Source organism: Microplitis mediator, chromosome 4 (assembly GCF_029852145.1).
Source record: "Microplitis mediator isolate UGA2020A chromosome 4, iyMicMedi2.1, whole genome shotgun sequence".
NCBI lineage: Eukaryota > Metazoa > Arthropoda > Insecta > Hymenoptera > Braconidae > Microplitis > Microplitis mediator.
The window spans coordinates 15,243,398-15,260,450 of NC_079972.1; the positions used below are offsets into that span (position 1 = coordinate 15,243,398).

A 17,053-nucleotide genomic window follows, 5' to 3' on the forward strand; every position below is an offset into this window, starting at 1 on the left:
GTATTTAAAATTTTGATCTGTTTTATTATATATTATTGATAAATTTTAACGGATTGATAAAGTTTTCCATGATTAATGATTTATTATATTAATGAGAATGTCTCGTAACTTTACTATATTAATTTTTCAATGGAATCAATTTGTTATTAATTGCCTGTCGTAAATTAATTATTCAGTATATAATTATCGGTAGAGTCTATGCTTATCGATTATGTACATATGTTATATAAATTATAAGTACCTGACAAATGTGATATTAAATAATTATAATCCATAAGTAGTAATTGACTGATGTTCAAGTCGAACAGAATAATCTTTCTTTTGAAGCCTTAGAAATAAAACGCGCGTATTTTAAATAAAATAAATAACTTTTTTTTTTCAATAGATTTATTGTTTATATTAAATAAAATTTTGTCCAGACATATTTTTGTCGCTAAAATATAATTATAATTATAAAGATATTTATTGTAACAATAATTTGAGTGATTATATTATGAGTTAAGTAGATTCAATAATTTAAAATTTATCAGACAGTGGCTTAATAGATAAATAAATAAATATAATAATGTAATTAATTTTATATGCAATCTTACACTTGGCAGCATTTCCACCATCAAAAATTGTTTGATTTTGTGCCACGAAATAATTTTTTGATTTGAAAACTCATGATTTTAAATAATTTTCTACCAACAGAATATAACTGTACATTTAAATATTTTTTACAGCTTAAAATAATATTGGTCCATTAACGACATCATATGAATTCTCGATATGCTCTAATGTAATATTGACTTCAATTCACATCTTAAGTATTTTTTATTTTTAAATAAACGTTTTGATTCATAAATTGTAGTCGAGAACCATAAAACTATTCTACGATTACCCGCATCGAAGATTTCGCCGCCTAAAGCAGCTTTTTAAATTGTATGTCTATAACAGCAATATTTATTATTTATTACATATAATATATAATATATACTTCTAATCCATCCTTTCCAGACACGTCTATATTAAATATATACATATATATATATACATATAAATTTATATATATATACATATATATATATACATATAAATTTATATATATATACATATATATATTTGGTAACTGCTTGATAAATCGTCAAGTAAATAAATGTGAACATTGGACCCAAGTTAATACGCGGAAACAAGTCACACATTTCCTGTTTCTTAGTATCATTAATTGATCTATCAACGGAAACAAAATAAATTTATAACTTTAATAATTTTTTTATCATTATTATTATAATTATTAATGAGAAAAATATGTGTGTTATTTTTTTAATTATAATTATACTGCAATAATTGTCGGCTTGTCTCATAAATATAAAATAATAAATATATATATATATATACATCTATATCTATATATATATTTATCATCGGCACTCATAATGCCGCTATCGATCGTCCGCTGATTTTTGAATTCATTAATATCATTATTATATTTTTCGTCACGTTTTTATAATATATACATCTATATATGTATGTATATATATATAACTTTATTCCTGTCGTATTTTTTGTTCCTAAACTACTGGAATATTCTACACGACTAGCTCGAGGTTTTTTGAATAGTCGGTAACGTTCACCGTTGGGCGAAACAGAACTCTCTCATCTGGCTTGATGAAGAAAAGCCTTTTTGCATGATTTATGCGATTCCTTTCTCTCTGCATAAATATTTTATCATTGGTACCATCACTACCACCAGCACGATCTCTACATCTACGATACGACTATCACTAAAAAAACTATGTCGCTTTTCAGGCGCTGGCTAAGACGGCAGCCACACTTTTATTCTCAGACAATATTTTATCTAATAAAAAGTTATCAACAACTTTCAAAATAAATATACATATATTTATATACTCATCTATTATTTTATAATTATCACCTAGAGTTGCTCGACAAAAAGCCTAAAGTTTTTTCTCTTTTATTTTACTCTACTCTATTTTTTTTTTTTTTTTATATACAGGCCCGTTTATTTTGTTATTTGTTTATTATCTTTAAATTATTTCCCGCTGTCGCGCAGGTTCAAACGTAATTAGGTCTCGAGGCACAGCAGAGGAAGTTGAAGCTGCCACCGAAGTAATTTGGATTTCCGGTTCTATTGTCCCACCTGTTGCCTTTACGGGCCCCGTTATTACGAGCTGTGCCTGCACAGCAATCTTGTAGAGCAATTGTTCTTTCTGCAACAGCAGAAAAGTCAAAAATATTATTTTTTTGTAATTGTAATTAAATGTTAGAGCGCACTTGAGCAAAAAGTAAATTAATTTGATTAACTGTGGGTTTTTTAAAAAGTAAAAGAAACTTGCCTACATCAGCCTCTGATTGCGGCATGAATTCTTGAAGCTCAGCAACGAGAGCGCTTATTTCCGCCGAGTCTTTACGGATACTGCAAAGTTCCTCTTCATTGAAATTCGGAGTAATCTGCTTGCATAGTAGAATCGATGAAATCACATTTCCAATGTTTGATGGTCCCGATTTGCTGGCTAAAAAAAAATTTTTTTTTTTTTTTAAACATTCACTGGTAAAGTAATTCGCTGATCCATTCACAAATTTAATAAGCATTGAATCCTTTAATGGAAGAGATTAAAAGTAATAATAAAAATAATAAATACCATAGTAACCAGACATATCCATCGGAACAATACGGACAAGATTTTTGCATTTGAAAAGCTCTCTCAAGAAAAGCTGGGCCACGAAGAAGAGAAGCACCAAGTTCGGGCTGTCTGCAGGTATGCCAAGGTCGATCGCACTGTCGGCACCCAATTAAGGCGGAAAAAAAAATAACAAAAGGTGAGGCAAAAAAATTAGTGTTACACGTCGTGTTTAAGAGCCTGTGACCTTTGCCAATAACCCGAGGCGCCACGTGGGCTTCGCAAATCCTAACTCACAACACTACACGGAAAGAAAATTATGGGAAGTTTTGCTATGCATTATGGGAATGGTTCCCATAATGGTATGGGAATAGAACCTATACTACTATAGGAATGGTTCCCATATATTATGGGAACCATCCCCATAATAGTATAAGAATAGTTCCCATACCATTATGGGAATGGTTCCCATATTGGTATAGGAACTATTCCTATAATATTATGGGAACTATTCCCATAATGTTATGGGAACCATCCCTATAATATCATAAAATTTTTTTTTTGCACAATAGTGTAGAAATTTCCCAAAATTTAAATTTTCTTGAATGTTTTGTGCTGACAAAAAATTCTTGTTAAAAATTTTAATGTTTTTTTGCCAAATACGATTTTTTTTTTCAATGTTTGAATTTTTGTTTTTATGTTTAATAATATTTCTGTGTATTGTAGAAGTGATTACCACACTTCTTTAAAATAATTTTTTCATGATAATATGGGAACCATTCCCATAATATTATAGAAATGGTTCCTATAATAGTATGGGAACTATTCCCATAATATTATGGGAATGATTCCCATAATGGTATAGGAACCATTCCAATTGCATTATGGAAATCATTCCCATAATATTATGGGAATAGTTCCCATACTATTATAGGAACCATTCCCATAATATTATGGGAATGGTTCCTATAATATTATAGAAAGTATTCCTATAAATTATAGGAACCATTCCTATAGTGTTATGGGTATCATTCCCATAATTATAGGAACTATTCCTATAATTATGGGAAACATTCCTATAATTATAGGAACCGCTCCCATAATTTATGGTCGTAATTCCTATGATGGTATAGGAAAAAATTTCACAAAATTATGGGAACCGCTGCTATAATTTTCTTTCCGTGTAGCTGTTTGTAAATTAAGGCCCGTAATTTTTTTTCCCTCCTTGTTATTTAAACCTTTTTATAACCCTTTCTTTCAACACGTTTTAGCTGGCGAGAAACGTAAGAGCTCACTGGACTCGTTGAGAACCTTGTCCCACATTCAAAAGTACTACTGAGTGTAATGTGCACTCATTTCTTAAAGTTTTTTTAAAAATTATTTCTGAGAGGCTGTCGCCCGGTGAGTATGTTTTTAAATATTTATATTTTTCTTTCCATGTATAATATTTATTTAAACCTATTATTTCACATGAAAGGCACATTAATTACTGCCAGCTATTATTTATTCACTAACGTTTTTATTTTCGCTGTTATTTCATAACGCGGACTGGACTGGCCCAGGTGATTTATAAAAATAATTATAAATTATTTAAAATCTACGCACACTTCCCATTTATTATTTTTATTTTACGCGTTTTGTTAACTGTAATATCGCGTGAGACGTCATGATCCCTTAGCGTGTACAGATATACAGCAATAGAGATCCGAATAACGTTATCACGAGCGCCAGCCGGCTATTCAATAGCCACATTGTTGGACTCATAAGCTTTGCGATGATACCCAGTGTGGAATTAACATATTAAATGATAACTCAATAACTGTATTTACATTTTTTTATCCACTTTTAAACCTGATAAAATTTAAACGAGCATAAAAATATAATTAATCGGAATGAAAGACCTGGTTTTTAATTTTAGTTGTTATTAGTCGGCTGTTATGTTTTAAAAAAAAGTAATAATTAAATGGGGATGGAAATAAATGAGCAGGCAGGTAGGCAGTATTATGTGTATTTATTTAAAGACTAAAAGTTTTAATAATAAGAGCGGTAGTATCATTTGGTAGCCGACAAAGTTATAAGTTTTGGTACCTTAGGCGACTGGAAAAGCCGATAGCTGGGAAAAATAGGATCTGTACCCCCAGAGAATTTAACGAAAAAATCTATATGTTACTTTTCTTTTTACTTGTAGAATTTTCAATGATATGAATAATGCCATACCTTTGTTTTATTTTTAATATCCGCCCATGGAATTCCGGTGAAAGAAAATGAGGACACGTTCGGGTTATCAATAAAATACCCTCAATTCACTTTCGGCAAATCGATTATTGTTTTTATGTTTTTTTAAATAAATATATATATATATATATGTACGCATTGTAAAAAATATGCATAAAAATGCCAGTCATTTGAATATCATAAATAATAAGAGCTTTCAATGAGATCGACATTTTTCTACACATTTTATATTTTTTTTTCAACATAAGAGACGTTATTTTTTTTTTTTTCGTTTTAATATCTCCTCGTGATCGAAAAATATACGTCATTTGACATTCACGATCTCGCATAAAAAATTCTGTGTACAGTGAATGTAATCGTCGTGCCGCATTATTATATTTCACATTTTTCCTTATAATATATTTAAATACACATATTTTATTATTATTATTATTATTATTTTTTTAAGAGTAAATATATACGTAATATTATAGCAGTTGACATTCTCAATTTTCCATCTAAAATTCAAAGTATACGATATAGATTTAATCGATACTCAAGTATTTAGGTGTAACATAGTTATGCATATGAATATGTATACACATACCTCTATATTTATATATATATATCAATAAAAATATTTATGTTACGTATACAAATTTTTTATAAGCTCAAACTTGTGTTCCAAGTATCATGTGTGCTATCGTTAAACCGAATGAATAAAAAAAAATCATAAACATGCGATCTGGGCATAAAAAAAAATAAAATACAGTTAAATCTTGATGAGCCACGCAAAGTATTGGAATATAGAGCGACGTTTATGAGCTTTACAATAAAAAAAATATAAAAGCGCGAGGGATAATAATATTTAATCTAGTAACGGGAGTAATAGGGCTCGGAGCGCTTGCAGAAATCATTTAGTCTATAAAATTTTAAAAGATACTGATTCAACTTCTCAATACACCAGAGCGTAAGTTATTTTTTCTGTTTCTTTATTCTTACCCTTTACTTAACTCAAATCCCGCACCGACGTTAATCTTTCAGGGGACCAATTTGACGAGGGCATTAAACATTCATATTTTCATTAGGTAAAGCAAACTACTCGTGATCACGAGCTTTTTAATCTACCATTCATAGTTTTGTCCAGCTCAGGCTGCTCTGCCATTCATCTTATCGGTTATTATTTATTTTTTTTTAATCAAATTTAAAATAATTTATTCCCGAGGATAAAAAATAAATAATTTAATTAATTAATTATTTTAATAAATGGACACATTTTTTTTTTCTTTTCAACGACTTTCTATTGTTGGTTTTAATACAGCAGAGTTAGATTTACATAATATTGAGTGGCGTAATAAAAAAATAAAAACTTGTCTTTTATGTGTAAAGTTCAGAATTCAATGCAACAATAAAACTAAAACTACTGATTTATTTAACAAATCGAGTAAAATAAACTTTCAGTTCAATAGAAATGCCCAGTGCACAACAATGGAAAGTGTTTGAAATATTATTTCAATTAAAACTTTTCCTATAAATTTCTAAAAATTATTCACCAAATTTATTTACATTTTTTTCTACCACTAATTTTTGTAATTAAATGAAATAATTTAAGTCAGATAAATTCTTACCTACGCATTTGGGGTAAGACCAATTGGGAAGTGGACTTGCAGGACTCGACGCAGTTCCGTCGCAGCTTGCGGACCCGTTCTCGAAGCTCTGGACCATCCCGAGGCTGCCCGATGTTAATCAGCAGATCTCGGAACTGAGCCACCTGGCAGTTAATGTCATGTATTTGCTGTAACAGATCAAGTGCACACTCAATTGTTGAGAAGCAAGGACATCTGTATGCATTCAGGCTCATCGAATGCTAATTGGATGTTATAGACATATCCATATATATCTATATATATATATAATGTATCCGTGAGAGGATTAATAGCCTGCCTAGCTACTCTTCTACATCGTATGCAACACTATTCGTTACCTCCAACAGCGGGAAACTATTCAAGGAAAATTCGTGTTAATTGGATTTTCGTTAAGCCTCAGCTGTGTCACCGAAAAAAAAAATCCCTTTTCAATTATTCAATGTTCTATCAATCCGTATTAACAGAGTACGTAAATCGATTTTATTATGATTTCATTACTACCAATAATATTAATATTTTTATATTTATTTCTCAACTATCAGTTGTGTAATTTACGTTTTTTTTCTAGTTTTATCAGAGGAAGACGGTCTATAAGTAGAGCTAATTTACGGGATAAATTACCAGTGCGATTGATTTATCATCATGTAATTTGCTGGTGGATGGTGTCGGGGATTGCGTCATTATCTATGCTGAGTGTGTGCCCAACTCCGGTGGCGGGTAACAGATCGGACGAAATCCACATCAGCAGCATATCTTTTCCGCATCCTCGGGACTAACAGTCATCCCATTATTGGCTAACGAGTGAGTGCTAATGGCTTATATATATCTATATAAATAGTGTGTCTATATATCTTTATATACAATTAGAACCCTAATAGGATTTAACTTGATGACAATGACAACCACAGTGACAGTAATGTGTGGCGACAGAGTCAAAGCTGGTGATTGTAGCCGCGATGTTTGCTTCGCTTTCAGTATAGACAGTTAATGCTCCAGCAATTAATACCGGTAGCATCATTTGTCCAAGTGGGATCCAACAAATCACACGGCACTTTCATACCACACGTGATGATGTCACTTGATACCTTTTTATTGACATCCGAGTCAGTTCTGGCTTACAGATTCCGCAGACTCTTTTTTATTTTATTTTTTTTTTTTCATTCCGTTACTTTTTTTAATAATAAATCCAAGTGTTACTACACAGACACAACGTCACGTCACGGTTGTAATTAAGACGCTCGTTGAGGCGGTTCTTAGATTTATAAACTTTTTAATTTTACATGACAGGCGTTAGCTGATAAAGTTATTGTACAAGATAACTCTGTTAAATTATTATCTTACTTAATTAAACTTTATTCTGTTATAACATTTAATTCAATCGTTTAACGTCTGTTTTGTTTGTGTCATTAAATTTTTATTTAATTATTTATACGAGAGCTGTTTTAAATTTTTCAGCTCACTGACTGTTTATTTGACAGTACGATAATCCACGCCGCGGGAATTCGTACGACTGAATGCGAGCCCGCGCGAAAGACAAGTAACAGCCATAGGGCCGAGGTTTTGTTAACGCGCATGTCTGACGCGTGCAACGCCTTACTACTGTACTCCGGAGTCTATTCTTCGTTACTTTTTTATTCAGCTTTGTATTGGGAATATACGATTTTAGCGTCTCAACAAAAGAGAACAAGAGAAGAACAAGCTTGAGGCGATCGAGCTCTATAAGGAAGGAACCAAAAGGTACAGCACGAGTTGAGAAGAAAATTAAAAAAAAAAAAAAAGTAAAATAAAATAAACAATAATAATAATAAATGAAGGAAAAAACAAGCAGTGAGAAAAGCCACTTTTACGACTCGAGAAAAATTTAACCAGGTGGAATGAAAAGAAAGAAAAGAGTTTTTGTAGCTTGAGCTACAAACACTTGGTTGCAACCCCTATTCTCACTTCCATTATATGCTTTTTGATTTTTTTTCTCCGTCTGCACTGTATATGTATACGTATACATATATATAGGTATAACTTTATTACTTTTTTTATTGTCCACATCAACGATTGCATTCAGCAGCTCCATAATCAACAATTTACTTCTTATATTTGGTCTTTTCATTCTTATTTTTTTTTTGTTACTTTTATCATTATTTCCGACGGTTAAATTTGTCCTTAAATTGGCACTCTGCCAGTCGTAATTTTATCGAGGTAAAATTTACCAGCCAACTATGAATACGAGATTTCGGAATGTGTGAGATAAGAAAATAATTTAGCATAAAAAAATCTGAATTGACGAAGACAAATAAAGAATCTTGGGGTTTAAATTCGGGAAAGTTTATCCTGAAGGGCCTGAAGGTTACCAGTGGATCTGTGTATGTGGTTAAGTCATTTATTTAACCAACCGTCTGATTTATTTCATCTTAAATTTTTCACTGGCACCCATTTGTCCAACCAAGAGAGCTAGCCAGCTATCCGCGGGTACTTTAAATGAATAAACGTTTTTTTCGCTCGGCAGCCTCTCTGAAGGTTTTCCAGCAGTTTTATTATTTATATATCCTTTTAATTTTTTTAGTTGTTGAAGAAAATTGCTGGTTGCTCGATTTTTCGAGATACCATTTGAGTGTCATTGTTTCACTGGCTGGAGTAAGTCCACTTTTCTTTGCTCTATTCCCTTTGTTTTATTTTCCCTGCTAATATATACGTATATTCATATTTATATATATACATTTGTACCTTTTGAGTTTGTATTTACAGGAAAATTGAATAGATTCAGCCGTTGACTCGTGAATAATTATTATTGTCTCAAGATAAATCTTATTTCTTAATTATTTCGCCGCAAAATTAGAACAATAAATTTTTTATATGACTTTGGTACAAATGAATCCTTGAAAAATGAATAAAAAATAGGGCAAGGTCATGTTGCATAATGAAATTTAAAAATAACTGTTTAAACAGCATTCCGTTATGTAATTAATTAATCAACCAGAGGAAGACGGGCAGAGGAAAAAGAGGATGAGAATGAGCATCAGGTCCCATCGGCATTCAATTAACTCGTAAACTTTCATCAGAATATCCAGAGTAATTGCGCATCGTTGCGGGATCCCCGTCGATGCCTGCATCACCAATGGATGGATAAAAGTTGAGGGACACAAAACATACTGTAGACACTAACGAGCACCGTCAACCAGCTGTGTTTCCGTACTGGCTTCCCGATAATATCCATTTGCACTGCAACACTAGACCCAGCTAATGTAATTTTGTCATCCGAAAAACTTTTAATTATCATTCTGGTTAACTAATATTCAATTTTCATTTTTTTTACAAACTTTCATTTTATTACTCCATCAAATTGATGGACGCCATGGAAACTAAAATAACATAAATATGCACAAGGTAGTTTATTTTTTAAAAGCTTATAAAAATACTATTTGTGGTTTTTTCAATTTTAAAAATTTCATTTTGCAGTCTCTTACTTTTTTATTTTTTTCAGAGCGACAGCGAAATTTTATAGTTGGAAATATAAATGGAAGCTACTGCATATTTTCCGAAAAAAAAAAATATTATTTTACTTTGAGTAAGTCAACAAAATCTCAGCAAAATGTCATACTACTAACACTTACGTTCATTGAGAGAGTTGGACTGAAGATGAACCTCCGGTCTGGGTAATATCGGACGCGTCGGAAATTACGCCAGAGGGAAAGCAACTCGAGAGGCATTAAAAAAAAAGAACATAAAATAAGAAGCAAAGGTGAAAGTGCACTGGATCCGGATATTTCCTTTTTACTTTCCACTAGTTAGAAGTAGGTTTATTACTGAGAAGCTTTTAGCCCACTGATGCTATTTCTGTTATTATTATTATCATTTTATAAAGGGCGTGAATACACAAGATGGACTGAAAGTTTCAAAACTAATTTTCTGCGTCAACTGGCTCGCTTTCAAGACTCAATCTATCACTGTTTCGATCTTGTTCAAAGTATGAACGAGCTCTTGTTTCTTGTGTACAAACCACGACGTGTCTTGCTAAATAGTTCCTATATCCCCTTGTAGTTTCATCGAGTCTGCTACTCAATATATCGACCAGTGGCGAACCTCATTGACGGCATTGATTAATCATCAATCTTTGAGATGAGAGAGCACAGGGATGAGAAAAAATACTTTTAAATAAAAAAAAATATATATATATATATATATATTAGAGTGTCTCAAAAAATCGACTTATTTTTTTTTTCTTGAAGAACATTGGAAAATCGACAGAGTATCTCTAGACAAAGACCCTGTTAAAATATGAGACCTTAATATTAATATTTAAAGGTGGCGATTCACGATTTTCTATTTTCCATTTAAATAACATGGGAAAAAAAAAATTTTAATTTTGGAATTTTATACCTCGGCGATGGCTTATTGAACAAATAAGTTCAGGATATATTTTTGTAGGGAATTGAACGTTCTACAAAAAAAGTCTCTTATCATTTTTTGATAAATCCATCTGTTCAAAAGTTATTGGAGCTCGAAGTTAAGTTAGAGTAAATTTCGAGATCTTTTTACTTTTCCGGCGAAACTATCAGACTTATCATAAAATGTTGTGAGATCTTTTTTGTAGACAATTTTATTTCCTACAAATTATCATTGATAAATTTTTTTCAAATTCTGCATTTTTTTCTAGTTATTTCCATTTTAATGCCAAGCTCCTAAAAAAGTAGTGTTCTGATCGATTTTAAGAGCTTGGCATTAAAATGGAAACAACTAGAAAAAAATGCAGAATTTGAAAAAAATTTATCAATGATAATTTGTAGGAAATAAAATTGTCTACAAAAAGGATCTCATGACATATTATGATAAGTCCGATAGTTTCGCCGGAAAAGTAAAAAGATCTCGAAATTTACTCTAACTTGACTTCGAGCTCCAATAACTTTTGAACGGATGGATTTATCAAAAAATGATAAGAGACTTTTTTTGTAGAGCGTTCAATTCCCTACAAAAATATATCCTGAACTTATTTGTTCAATAAGCCATCGCCGAGGTATAAAATTCCAAAATTAAAATTTTTTTTTTCCCATGTTATTTAAATGGAAAATAGAAAATCGTGAATCGCCACCTTTAAATATTAATATTAAGGTCTCATATTTTAACAGGGTCTTTGTCTAGAGATACTCTGTCGATTTTCCAATGTTCTTCAAGAAAAAAAAAATAAGTCGATTTTTTGAGACACTCTAATATATATATATATATTTTTTTGTTGCGCCTCTTATTGGAAGAAAAATATTTAGAGATAGATCCAGTGAGGGTACACTAGCTCTCAATAAAGAGATGAGAAAAAAATGATATAGATAAAAGAGCATAAAAAAGAAAGGTCAGGTCTGCTTTCTTTGCTATCCCTTATAAAATATTTTTCTTTTTCTATCAATCGTCGCTTATCAATCGTAGCACGGCCTGGAACCTCGAGGGGAAAAAAAACGCAACTCCTTCAGTAGTTATCGCTAGTTCAAATAGAATCGATATCACTCGAGTAAAAAAGAAGCAGCATCATCGCATCCCAGATATGAAATTCACACATGTATCACACATTCGTACATACGATTTATACATACATACATATATATATAAAAAGAGTATGAAGCTTTTCATACGCAAATTTTCCTACAAAAACTCATTGCTATCTATATGTACCAGACTATAAAAATTCAACGAATCATATCACCAATAATAGATAAAGACGATAGACATTTGACGCCTTACAACTTTTATTTTACAGAACATAAGAAATAGGAGAAGGTAAAATCAATTTTCATCCCCTCGAGGGATTCAAACGACTATAGCCATTCTTTTTCTGCTGTTTATCGTTTTCCATTTCACGTGAAAATTAAATTTAAATATCTTTATTCACTTTTCTCCACTAACTTTTATCTCAATGCTGCATTCTATATTTACAAAATATCAAAGTTTGCTCTCCACTTTTTTCTTTTTTATATTTTTCAAGTGAAATTTAAACTTGCGAGGAAAGTTTGAAAAGCTAGTGTACCAGAGCTGAATAATTAGTGGGTTAAACGTGGGCACAGAAACCCACAAACGAGTTGTAAATTATTCTGAGCTTCCAGGTGCTTGCGTGCGCTGATACGCAGCAGCTCTCGGGGCACCAGATAAATTATTCGTAAATTTAACGTTGTTGCTCTTCAACGCATATTGGCGTGTTCATGAGAACATATATGTTGGCAACATGAGAACACACGAATTAATCTAGCATACCTAGAGGGTTTGTACATGGCATGTTCAATGACCAATTGCTACACCTCGTTTCTATTCGCTCAGATTTACTAGTCTCTGTGCATCTCTATATTTATTTTGATGCACACAAACAGCCTCCTGTTTATAGTACACACACATATAAGTGTATATATGTGTCGTATGCATCAAGTTGTCCCTGACCCATTGTCGCATGGTACACCGACTGGGGAAATTGTGTAAACCATCACCGACCGGAAAGAACAACTGAATTTTTCAATGTTAAAAATTTAAGCTGCACCACTGACTTCTATTTCTATACTTTTATTAACGCTCGACTTAACTTCCATTGGTCAATCACATATTTTAAAGTTATATGAAATATTGAAGGAAAAAAATATTTAAAAAATAGAAAACTATAAAAAATCTTAGGAAAATAAATATCGAGTGTGCCTGAAGAATTGTTCTATTTTTCATCAACTTTCTTTCAATTTATCTTCACTTTTTCCCTCACTTCTTATCACCTCTTTTTTTTCAATAAAATATTACGGTTGTCCAGCAACTGAATTTCATACTATTCCGATTATAAAGCAAAAAATCTAAATGTAAATGAATAAAAAATAAATTAAACACTCAACAACGAGAGCGCATTAATCAACACACGAGTGGTCAGGCGATTTATATTTTAAAAAAAATAACAAAGATTGCAAAACTTTTTTTCGGTAAAACTTTGAAACTCTGTCTCGTGTGTTATTTTTTCATTGGCCGTTTTTTTTAGCTTCGCCCTCTGTAAAAACTCTACTTCACCTCGCGGCCAACTTATATCCCACTCGTTTATATGATTGATTTCTTGGTTGAAAGTTTACCTTAACATATACAACCAACGAGGGGAAAATTAAACTTTTTGGACACTCACATAACTTTATTTAGCTTTTTTTCCCACCTTATTTTTTGCTGTACTGCCTGCGTCACTCTACGACACTTTTTTTTTCTTTTTCCATATCTCAAATAAGATCTTGACGGAATATTTCAAACAGTAACAAGCGCCAGCATTAATATGCTAAAATAAAATCTTATTAGTTAAACTTTGAATTTTAATTTTTTTACTTTAAATCTCCTTCCGTCTTCGAGATAATAAATTATTACCATAAAAGTGTTATGCTCTAAGTTGTTAAGCTAAGAAAAAAAAAAGTCAAAAAAGACAACTAAGTAAGTTAAACTTTTTAATTAATGCCTCAAGTTTAAATATTTGAATAGTCCTGTGAATAGAAGCGAAACTTAATAATAATTGATAAGATAAAGTCAATAAATGAGACGTATAAATTACAATAGCATGAATCCATTTGTATAATATCATACTCTACATGCTATTAAATCCACTACACGGAAAGAAAATTATGGGAAGTTTTCCTATGCATTATGGGAATGATTCCCATAATGGTATGGGAATAGAACCTATACTACTATAGGGATGGTTCCCAAATATTATGGGAACCATCCCCATAATAGTATGGGAATAGTTCCTATATTGGTATAGGAACTATTCCTATAATATTATGGGAACTATTCCCATAATGTTATGGGAACCATCCCTATAATATCATAAAATTTTTTTTTTGCACAATAGTGTAGAAATTTCCCAAAATTTGAATTTTCTTGAATGTTTTGTGCTGACAAAAAATTCTTGTTAAAAATTTTAATGTTTTTTTGCCAAATACGATTTTTTTTTTCAATTTTTGAATTTTTGTTTTTATGTTTAATAATATTTCTGTGTATTGTAGAAGTGATTACCACACTTCTTTAAATTAATTTTTTTATGATAATATGGGAACCATTCCCATAAATTATAGGAATGATTCCCATAATATTATAGAAAGTATTCCTATAAATTATAGGAACCATTCCCATAATTAAAGGAATCATTCCTATAGTGTTATGGGTATCATTCCTATAATTATAGGAACTATTCCTATAATTATGGGAAACATTCCTATAATTATAGGAACCGCTCCCATAATTTATGGTCGTAATTCCTATGATGGTATAGGAAAAAATTTCACAGAATTATGGGAATCGCTGCCATAATTTTCTTTCCGTGTACAACCTACATCACTACTCTTGACAACGAGCTTTTACATTGAGAAATAATTTAAGCATACTCACAAAAGCTGGATCGGGTTTTGATGATGACAAAGTTGACGTGCGTCGATTAAATTTACAGATACTGCTGCTTCGCCTCGTTATTGGTGTTTTGGTATTTTCCGTAGCAGTCGTAGTCATCATCACCAGCACCAATACTTATAAGACGAACTGGGGTAAGACTTTGACGAGCATTTTTTGTTAACGACTAAGCGACGGACGTATCACGTTTTCTTGAGTCTTTGTCTGTCGTCCATAGTCTACTATAACTCTTTTCTTGGAGCTGCTGAAGTAGTCGAACCACGTAGACGTTCAATTTCTTTTCTCTTCATCCCTCAACAACTATATATATATATATATATATATATATATGTATAACTATTATTCAGACCGTCAATCCCTCAAGCTTACTCACTTACTCACCCACTCACTCACTTACTCCATAGTCGGGCTGTAAAAACAATGTGCCCGTGGAGTAACTCGGTAACGAGATAAAACTTACCAAAGAGTTCTTTGTTTGTCTTTTTAAATAAAACACAGACAGTGAATATAAAATAATGATAAAAGTTTTTTTAAAATGACTGAACGGTTTAAGAGAGAACGGTTGCATGTGAGAATAGACACTTGCAGAACCCGATTATAAAACTAATTTAATTAACTTACCCGATCCGAATTAATTGCCAGTGAAAACTGGAGACAGCATTAAAGTTTAACATTAAATCGCCGTAAAAGTTTTTTCACTTTGCCTCCGACTATCCATTTACATTATTATTTTTTTTTCTTCTTTTTTACCAATATTTTATTTTTTATTTATATTTTTACTTTTATTATTTATTTAATGTATACTTTTACCGCAATTATCGTAAATCTTTTCTTTGATTTGCTCTGTAATTGCATGTGCGTGTGGCACTTGAGTGACCCGATACGAGTACCAGTACCAGTACCCAGTCTACAATCTCACTTTAATTAAGTTTACCCAGCAAAAGTCCGTCGATTTAACGTAAAGAAAATCCACATTGATTAATAAATCACACGTAGATATAGATCGGGATAGTGCGGTCAATCACGCAAGAGTATTAATAGCTACAAGTCGCGCATACAAATAAAATAGTAAAAAAGTTTTAAAAATAAAAATAAAAAATACGGCTCTAGATACAAAATATTTAAATATTCAAATATTATTTTTAATGTAAATTAAAATATATTCAAATAACCGCGTGTTGTATGATAACGTCAAGGGTTACGAGATGATATCTCACCAACATCTGGAGCTCTGGGTGATCATAAAGTGCATCGAGGACGTCCACGGTCGCGGGTGTGAACTTGTGGATTTAAGTCTTATGGTCGGCTAATACTGTGCTACTGTGCAGACTACACTCGCAATAAGGAGCAAGCGAGCTTATGTTGGATGTGGATGCGGATGGTGATGGTGATGGTGATGGTGATGGTGGGAGAGTGTTGGTGTCAGGTGTTGAGTAGGTGCAAGTGCAAGCTGTATACTGGGAAGAACTAATACCCAGATGAAGAAGGGTCAAGAATAAAAAAAAAGTATCGAGAAAAGAAGTGGAAGGACGTAAGACTTGAAGTGAATGGTAAGCTTGACACGGGGTGAGGACGCGTGCCCGTAGGGGCTACCAAGCGTCGAGTGTCGAGTACAAGGATCGGAGGGTCGGGTGTAAAAATAAGTAACGGCAGCAGCGTTAAGGAAAAAAATAATAATAATAAAATAGTTTAAAGTCGAGAGCCAACGACGACGCTTCCGTCTAACGTGTATCGAGTGACTGGGGGCGAAGCGAATAAGGGCGACTCGTCAGCTGGTGCACTTCCATTTCTATAGCACACTCTCTCGGCTCTTCGTCCCTCAGCCATCACCGTCCTCATCCTCATCCTCTACCCTCTTGTCGGTTGAGAGAGTCCGCGGGCGGTTTTACGAGCCCCGCTCTCATCTCTTTTCTCTTGTGTTTTCCCGACGGGCCCGCGACACTGCCATCCCCTGTCACTTTTTACATATTTTTTTTACCCTTTCCCGTCATGCTCATACTCATACACGTACACGTACGCGAGTATCCGTGTGTATATTTTTATGTGCGATGAATATCGTTCCCGCGTTTGGACCAACCCGTGGATAAAAGTGGATAAAACGAGTGGGTGAGCGACACTGAGCACTGACGAAGCCACAACCTTCTGACAAAGAGCAATGTGCCACCTCGCGTCATTCTATAAAAA

At 32.4% G+C, this 17,053-nt stretch overlaps 1 protein-coding gene and 2 long non-coding RNA genes across 8 annotated transcripts; 2 read left to right on the forward strand and 1 right to left on the reverse strand.

The window, feature by feature from the left end:
• Positions 1-1,285: 1,285 nt before the first annotated feature.
• On the reverse strand, positions 1,286-16,715 carry LOC130666380 (uncharacterized). 6 transcript variants are annotated; one of them, XM_057467324.1, is made up of 7 exons: positions 16,087-16,715; positions 15,804-15,910; positions 14,852-15,712; positions 6,467-6,633; positions 2,646-2,782; positions 2,340-2,516; positions 1,286-2,213 (listed from the first exon to the last, which is right to left on the reverse strand). In XM_057467324.1, exons 3-7 carry the CDS (start codon positions 14,969-14,971, stop codon positions 2,059-2,061), a joined length of 756 nt encoding a protein of 251 aa, XP_057323307.1. In that variant the 5' UTR covers positions 14,972-15,712; positions 15,804-15,910; positions 16,087-16,715; the 3' UTR covers positions 1,286-2,058. The 6 variants fall into 6 exon arrangements, with proteins under 6 accessions (XP_057323307.1, XP_057323309.1, XP_057323305.1 ...); XM_057467326.1 differs by lacking the exon at positions 15,804-15,910; XM_057467322.1 differs by having other exon boundaries at positions 14,852-15,910.
• LOC130666382 (uncharacterized) lies at positions 5,599-6,030 on the forward strand. The gene is made up of 2 exons (XR_008989665.1): positions 5,599-5,808; positions 5,883-6,030. It is a non-coding gene; the product is annotated as an uncharacterized LOC130666382 (long non-coding RNA).
• LOC130666381 (uncharacterized) lies at positions 6,631-10,701 on the forward strand. The gene is made up of 6 exons (XR_008989664.1): positions 6,631-6,949; positions 7,053-7,285; positions 7,940-8,221; positions 9,042-9,112; positions 9,425-9,862; positions 9,960-10,701. It is a non-coding gene; the product is annotated as an uncharacterized LOC130666381 (long non-coding RNA).
• Positions 16,716-17,053: the final 338 nt, after the last annotated feature.